At 51.6% G+C, this 8,218-nt stretch overlaps 1 protein-coding gene and 1 long non-coding RNA gene across 2 annotated transcripts; one reads left to right on the top strand and one right to left on the bottom strand.

The window, feature by feature from the left end:
* Nucleotides 1-258: 258 nt before the first annotated feature.
* Nucleotides 259-7,492, top strand: OVOL2 (ovo like zinc finger 2). Its single transcript, XM_032103119.1, has 4 exons — nt 259-465; nt 1,157-1,347; nt 3,541-3,730; nt 6,314-7,492. The coding sequence occupies exons 1-4, from the start codon at nt 366-368 to the stop codon at nt 6,622-6,624; spliced, it is 792 nt and encodes a 263-aa protein (XP_031959010.1). The 5' UTR covers nt 259-365; the 3' UTR covers nt 6,625-7,492.
* LOC116441347 lies at nt 5,194-6,583 on the bottom strand. The gene is made up of 3 exons (XR_004239038.1): nt 6,493-6,583; nt 6,253-6,416; nt 5,194-5,940 (listed from the first exon to the last, which is right to left on the bottom strand). It is a non-coding gene; the product is annotated as an uncharacterized LOC116441347 (long non-coding RNA).
* Nucleotides 7,493-8,218: the final 726 nt, after the last annotated feature.

The raw sequence follows: 8,218 nt of genomic DNA, 5'->3' as shown, positions 1-8,218 counted from the left end.
CGTTAAATTCTTTTGCAAACATTCATGCCTTAGGAAGGGCTGGAACAAAGCTCAGCTGCTCCAACCGGTCGGACAGGTAAGCAGACTTGTTGACACCGTTATGTTTGCAGCACGCATGCTCCTTCCCAAGTTTCCTGGTGCATTTTTCTATTCCACCTTATGAAACTTTCCTCCCCCCCCCCCCCACCTTCTCCCCTCTCCTCCCCTCCCCTTCCCCTCCCCGCGCCTCAGCGGCTCTGCCCGGTGCGTGCGGTCCCGCTCCCCCGGACGGCAGCGCAGCGCCCGCGCCCCGTCGGGCTGCGGGCGGGCGGCGGGGCTGAAGCGGCCGCTGCGCTCCGTGCCCAGCCGTGCCCCCTGCCCTCGCCATGCCCAGAGCCTTCCTGGTGAAGCGCCGGAGCCCGCAGCCGGCGGTGCGCAGCTGGGATGGGCTGCCCGACGAGGAGAGAGCCGACACCTACATCCCAGGTACGGCGCCGGCGGCCGCCGCCCCGCGCCGGGCGCCGCCGGGAGGGACGGAGGGAGCGGGGTCCCCGCGCTCCGCCGAGGGGGCGATTTGGGGAGGGGGCTTTGCCGGGCCGGGGGAGCCCCGAGGGGGCGGGCGGCGGCTTAGAGGGAGTTGTGCGAAACGCGGTGGAGGGCACGGGGACAACACTCGGGGGAAAAGTCCCCGGGCAGCGGCAGGGGTGCCAGCCCCGCCGGGCCGTGCCGCCCCCATGCCTGGCAGCGTCTCCCACCCCGGGGAGCCCTCGGGTATGGCGGGGCGGGGAGGTGGGGGGGAATGTGTGTGTGTGTGTCCAGGAAGGTGGGAAACCTCGTTTGCATGAGAAAGGTGGCTGGGGGAGGAGAAGGAAGGACCCAGGCGGGAGGGGGGGTGATGTACTCCTGGCCTCCCCCTCTCCTCCTCCTCCTCCTCCCGCTCCTCCTGCCCTTGCCCGGGGTATAACGGGAAGGCGGCGGAGCTGGCTTGTTTGAACTTTGGGACCGTTCGTGTTTGAGTTTCCGATTGCAGCGTGAGCCGGGGATCCTCCCCCGCCGCCAGCGGCCCGCCCGCAGGTTAAACACCGGGGCCCGCCGCCTCCCGCCCGCCGCCTCCCTCCCCTGCCCTGCCCGCGGCTCCGGGGTCCCCCCGCTTTATCGCATCCCCACCCCGTTGCAGGCGGGATCGGCTGCGTGCTGCTGGGATATGAAGACAGCTGCAGCCTGGAGAGCAGCGGCAGCAGCGGGACCCGGGACGCCGAGCCCAGCGACCCCCCGACGCCCCAACCTGCCCCCGGCGAGCTGGGCACGGCCGGGGGGATGCTGCTGGACCTGGCCGTCAAGCGCCCCATGGTCAGGTCAAAAATCAAGGTAAACGCCTGCACCACAACCATCTTTTCTCTGGCAATGGCGTGACCCCAGTTCAAGGTCAAGGCCTGGCTGCTGCCCGGGGACACCAGGTGACAACTGTCCCTTGGGCTCTCTTTGTGAGTGGTGACAACACCTGTCCCGCACACCGAGATGGAGGCCTGCGAGAACAGCCGGCCGTAGGATGGCAGCAGCAGGGCAAGCCTCCTAAGAGATGTGCCGTAATCTTCCAGTGCCCTTTGCCTTCTCTTATCCTTGCCTGGGACGTGCTGCCCCTGACCTGCTTGGCTCGGCTCCCGCAGGAGCTCTGAATCCAGCCAGGAAGGACCAGCCCTGGCAGCTAGGAGTCATGCCCCATGGTGCGTGGGTGGATCTTGTTCCTTAGCGTGGGGCCTCCTTAAAAGCTGCCTTCTAGGTTGTACTCAAGCCTTCACCAAGAGGGGCTAGGTGAATCTTCACGCTGCCCCCTCACACCTTGACCTATCAAGAAAGCAGCTGAAGGTTCTCCTCCATAGCTGTGAAAGACCATTGCCACCTTGAGGTCGACCTGCAGGCTTGGGTGAAATGAAGCAATCATCTGTCCCCTGAGTTTGCTGAAGAGCCTCTCCTCCTGCAAGGGCAGGAGCCCTGGCTGTCTGGGTGTTCTGGGGCAGAACCAGCAGAGCAGAGCAGTGATTTCCCTCCCAAGGCTGAGAAGGCAAATTGCTCACGGCGCCTCAGGTCCTCGTGGTACCTAAGAACTCAACACCGAGCTCCCAAACAGCGCGGTCTCTCTCTGAACGTCCAGGGTCCCCTCAGCAGAGTTGGAGCCAGGCCACCCCAGTGCTAGGCAGGAGGAGATGTGTTTACCACTGGTAGTTAACACCTCGTTAAACCCTGGCTGTTGCTTTGCTGGATGGAGCTGTAAAAATTACCATTGTCTGTGCCGGGCTGACAGCCTTTCAGTCACCGTGTTCTTAAGTCTCATGATTAGGTTTCGCCCCGGTTATATGCAGCTGCTTGAGGTGGAGTCATAGCCCTGTTGCCCAACAGATTCTTCCCAGATGGCTCCCCCTCCAGTTTCACAGCTCGTGGTTTCACAGCTGCCGTTTTCTTTAATCTTTCTTTACAATTTCGAGTAGCATTGCTTCGGTAGTAAGCAAAGGAGGAGGACCGGGAAAAATAACTGGCTCTTCAGGAAAAAGAAACCCCAGATGTATTCCCGTCTTTGTGAAGAGCCTGCCCTCCCACTGTTTGACTTTAACCTACTTTGTATAATTTAACCTGGGCTATTAATGTCTGTCACAGCAAAACCTCGTTTCAGCAGAGCTGAGTTTTTTCAGCTGATGGATGTGTGCCCGTGGTCCTGTCTGCTCTGCTGGCTTTCCCTCATCCCGGGCGTCTAACAGTGTCCGTGTGTTCTACCAGGAATAATTAAACCAGCAGTGCAGTATTTACATTTTCCAGACATTCCTCTGAGGAGCGATCTTCCCAGGAGCTGAATCATCAGCGTCTTCTTTAGTTATGTCATGGTGTTGGCAAAATGCTTTCGGTGCTAGGAGCAGGAATCAGGAGGTTACCCCCCAATGTCACCCTGCTGTTAATTAACGAGCCGGGGACACCAACGGGGGGGGGGAGATTAGGGCCATTGTTTCAGTCTCTGCTGAGTCAGCACAACGTGCCTTGGGCTTATCTCTCCAAAACCACCTTTTTATCACTGCTGGCTGGTTTTTGAGGGACCCGGAGCAGTTGGAGGCGTGACTAGTGAAGGCGCTGCGTAACACAACTCTCTCACACCAGAGAGGACTTCCCTTCTCCATCCAGGATACCAGCTGAGTGCAGGAGCAAACACACGAGTTGTCCCACAGAAAGGTGCTCATAGCCGAAGCCCTCATGTTCATGGATGTAGCCAGACGAGGGTTGCTGCCTCTGGAAGGAATGCATTACACAGAATTTGTTTTAATTCCTGAATCCAAGCTGGCCAGAGATGCCTCAGTCCCAAACGGTTCACGTTGAGTCCCCCACTTGATAGCAAGGAAAGCGTGAAGGTTTCACCCCGCAGTGAAGCATTCAGCCCGAATGCTTTCACTTTTCGTTTCTAACAGATCCCAATATTTCTTTTAATGCCACAATAAGTCCTGCTTATTTCGCTTTATTTCTTCTGTTGGTGCTCTGTTGTTCATCCCAATGCTCACGCAGTCCTCTCCCACTCCTCAGTTCACCACGGGCACCTGTAACGATGCTGCCCTGCATAGCTGCGAGCTGTGTGGAAAAGGCTTTCGCCTGCAGAGGATGCTCAACCGTCACATCAAGTGCCACAGCCAGGTGAAGAGACACTTGTGCACCTTCTGTGGAAAAGGCTTCAACGACACCTTTGATCTGAAAAGGCATGTCCGGACCCATACTGGTGAGAATGCGTTCCCTGGGGACCCGTGGGAGGCTCCGGGGAGAAGGGGTGGGATGGAACAAGGACAAGGAAAGGGTGAGGGTAACCTGGCAAGACCATAACACAAAGCCCTGGTTAACAACATTTGCCAAAAATAGTGAGGATGCAGTGGAGAAAAGGGGAACATGTGAGCATGGACAGGGAAAAGTCCTGGGAATGATGAACTCTGAGGAGAACTAATGAAATCCGTGTGAAGCAGTGAGGGTTGCAGGACCTGCCATCCACGCCTCGTGTAGGCACAGCAGCCCTGTGCTGCCATGCCTGGGGCATCGAAGCTGGGATAACCCACCAGGATAACGCCCCGGGATAGCAAATCACTGCACGTTATCAGTGTGCAGAGATGAGTGGAGGCAGGAGCTCGATGAAAATGCTTTGCCCTCTAGAGGCAACGAGCAGCAGCTTCCCGGGCTTTTTGCTGTTGAGAGCCTTCCCAGCTGATCGTTGGCAGGATGGGATCATGGCTAGATTTTGGCACCGTCTGGAGAAACCAGGGTGTGGTTCATGCTGTGCCTCCCCCAGGCTGGAGGGATGTGCTGTCTGTGGCCACTCTGCAGTGGGGTCAGTTCCTGAGTTCATCCCAAATAGCAGTGCTTGTGTTTCTGTTGCCTCAAATCCAGCTCACTGTTCCTAGAAGTTCTTAGCTCAGCCTGGAGCAGGGAGAAGCCAGATTGATTGGCTTTTTTTTCTTGGTGGAAGCAGTGGCTTAAATAAACATCAACCCCATGCTCACTGAGGGCAATGCTGGCTGTTCCAAGCAGGCTTTGATTTTGCACTGTTGGGCACCCAGAAGGTGCATCCACCACATCTCACAGGCACATCCCATCTTTCCAGATGTGTGGTCACCCAGTGGGAGCTGGAGACTATTTGGGCTTGCTCTGCAGAGCCCCTTTGTTGGTTTAGGCCCCATTAACCAGGTGAACTGCTAGAGGTGACACAGGGATGTTGGTAGGCAGCAGCTGTTTCTAAGTAGTAGAGTCTCCAAAACCAATGACACCCATTTGGATGGGAAGGCATTGGCTGGAGCCAATGTTTTGGGCTGTTTGGGTTTGTTTGCAAAGCTTTCATGTGGAAAGGAGAGCTGCTGGCTGCAAGCAGGGAGCTGCCACTGGGGTATGGCTGGAGCGTGGAGTCAGTGCTTCCAAAAGAAATGATTTTTCAACCTGTCCCCTCATCAGAGAGTCAGAAACTAAATCCAAGAGGGTCTCTGGTCAGAATCATTTAAAATGATTCCTAAATTATCTAAAATGATTCCTAGGTGATGAAGAGGTTCCCACAGTCCTGATGGGCTGTGCCATCCTGGCACTACCCTTTCTGTGCTTCTGTTCCTGCCTATGGAGCACTGGAGCAGGCACCGAGGATGGTGAAGGTTTAAATTGCCTTCAAATGAGCATGAACAGCTTTTTGTGTGTGAATTCTAAAGACAGTTTGGGCTTTCTCTCCAACTGCAGTTTAATGGAAATGAAGCAATTTCACAGCAGCAGGCATTAGGAAGCTTTTGTCTTGATAGTTTAATCTGGTGCACTGGGATAACCTCTTTTAACTAAACAAAAATGCAGTTGAGATGCTGCTTATTGGAACTTCTATTTAGCTTGGATTTCTGGTAGAAAAATCAGCTCCTGACTGGTAACTTAATGCAATCACAAAGTTACAACTGTCTTTGTGGATAGAAAACGGATAGAACGGACCAATCTGGTGTACCCATTTCTGCCTGGCTCACTATAGGTCTGATCTTCCAGACCCTGGCATTCCATCTTCCCTGGGGAAAAGCAGGGGTTAGGTAACTCCTTATATCAGTTTTAAGGGTGGTTTTTGCTTGGAAACTCACTGATCTAGTCTAGTAAGTGGAATTCCAGCTGGTTTAGGTTCTTTCAAGTGTTGCTACATCCTCAGCTATTTAAGCACTGGGGGGGGGGGGGGTTGTTGTTGTATCAGTGTTGATTGGTGGTAAAATTGGTTTTTGTGATGTTGGTTGTCTGGGCATTCAAATCACAAGTCAGTTCCTTGTCCCTCCTCTGGAAACACACAGACTTATTTCTTTCATCTTCCTGGCACTTCTTTTCTACAATTTCTAATCTCAGTCATCAAATCTGTATTGTATGAAAGCGCTCTCGCTCCTTTGAAGCACTTGGGATCGCTGGACATTCACTGATGTTCACTGAAGTCTCATTAAACTAAAAGAGAAAAATTAAAGTCTTACCAAGACAGAAGTTTTTATTCATTATAAAATCTGAAACCAATAGTTTTACCTAATCACAGGATTTTCAAATAGTCAGGGGTCTAAAATAAATTTCGTAGGAGTTGATAATGGCTGCCTTAGGACCAAACCACCAATGGGCATCTGTTATCCTCAGCATCTGTCTGTGCCTTCTCAAAACATTCCTAGGTTTTCTATACCTGAATATGAGAACCCATTCCTGAACACCTTAGCCTGAAAGCAGGATGTTTTGTTTAGAGAGGTAGTTCCTGGGCTGCTAGATACGTACTCAGCAGCTGAGGTGAGGAGACACAACTCGGGATGGTAACCCCTGTGTTTTCCCGCTGCAGGGATTCGTCCTTACAAGTGTGAGGTTTGCAACAAGGCCTTCACGCAGCGCTGCTCGCTTGAGTCGCACCTGAAGAAGATCCACGGCGTGCAGCAGCAGTACGCCTACAAGCAGAGGAGGGACAAGCTGTACGTGTGCGAGGACTGTGGCTACACGGGCCCCACGCAGGAGGACCTGTACCTGCACGTCAGCGGCGTCCACCCCAGCAGCGCCTTCCTGAAGAAAACCTCCAAAAAACTCGCAGCCGTTCTGCAAACCAAACTGAGCCCCGTCCTGCAGAGGAACTCCAAAGAGGATGGCAAGGATGAGTGACACGGGGGCTCACAGTGCTTGACAGCAATGAAGTTTACATGTAGGACTATATATATTATTTTTTTAAGAACAATTTTGAAAGGATCACCTGAAATTAAAGGGATGCTTTTGTTAACGGGACTCTCTTGATGTTGGTAAAACCTCAACTTGACAGAAATATTCCCATTTGTGATGGAAGCATCAGACTTTTTTTTTATCTGGCCAATAAAAATGGAATGCTTGCAAAGGCTGTCACCTCTCAGATGGAGTATTTACTGAACTGACATTTGGGCAACCTGTTTTCTGTTCCAGCTCTACCACAGGTCTGAACACCCCTGACAAATCAGTTCACTTTTCCCCAGTGTATTTTGTAAAGTTAATAACTGTTACCTCCTGTGCAAACTACTTATGAGAGGTTTGGGTGAAAAGTGTTGGGTAAGAGTGGTACTCTATGCAACATTAATTAAAGTGCCTTAAGAACAGGAGTGCATTGCATCAGCAAATGAGTTAAAATGTGCAAATACCCTTAACTCTGCCCCCTGTGCAGTCTGCTAACAAGTTATGGGAGTGGGATCCAAGGTGAGTTGAAAACTCTTCTCAGAGGATGCAGAACGTTTTCTTCCCAAAGTTTTTCTACTAGCAAATGACATTATTCCAGGGCAGACTTTTGGTTGTGTCTTAGGTACTTTAAGCCATGAATTTACTTTTGTCATGTTGATATACAAGTGAAATCTTAACTCTGACATTTCTGGATTTGTCATGCTCACTTTGAGGATTATGACCACATCCTTTTAACATACACCAGTATCAACCCAGAAACCCAAAGAAAGCACTGTAATGACTTGAAAAGAAGTATTTTCTGTCATGATGAAATGCAATTTTGTGCATATTTTATGGTGTGTGTGTGTGTGTGTGTTTGGGGATTTTTTTTTCTCTTTTATATTCAAGTGCCTGTTCGTTAATACAACAATGCCATGAAAAGTGGGGCTGAGCTTGTGTCTTCTTCAGGAGATCAGTGCAAAACTGCAGGCACCAATCTGGCTGCTCCTCTATGACCACTGTCAGTGTAGAAGGCTCCTCCCACCTAAAATACAAAGTCAGGCACAGACAGGACCTTCACAGTCACTGCTGCTAAAATGAGAGATTCTAGCAACTTTGCAAGAATTGTAAAAAAAATCTTTTCAACTTGCTTCAATTTTGTACAGGCACCTGCTTGGGTTTTCATGGGGAAAAACTTTTAGGGGTCTTCAAAACATTCCTAAGGATAATAATACTTTATTCAACACAACTGTTGGTGCTTGGGCCCTTGAAAATGAGGATAATAAAGTGATGCCACTGTGCTAAGAACAAACTTATCCTATGTAGCAGGAAAGTTTGTAGAATACTTTAATAAATGGGAAGTTGCTGAGGGAAAAAAAGCATCTGAGGTAAATTAGGAGATCATGACTTTACAGGAAGAGCTGAAGCCTGTGCACCGACCCCCAGGTCTTATAACTGAACAGTGTAAAGGGAAGGTTGCTCACCCTGCAATGGGATTAATGTTCGCCTGACTGCATGGGATTTGTGTGCTCAGCTCCTCTGAAACCTCAGCCCTTCCCCTGGCACAGCAGAGCTG

This window comes from Corvus moneduloides, chromosome 3 (assembly GCF_009650955.1).
Source record: "Corvus moneduloides isolate bCorMon1 chromosome 3, bCorMon1.pri, whole genome shotgun sequence".
Lineage (NCBI taxonomy): Eukaryota > Metazoa > Chordata > Aves > Passeriformes > Corvidae > Corvus > Corvus moneduloides.
Note: the sequence above shows the minus strand (reverse complement) of the source record. Positions and strands in the feature narration are given on the sequence as shown.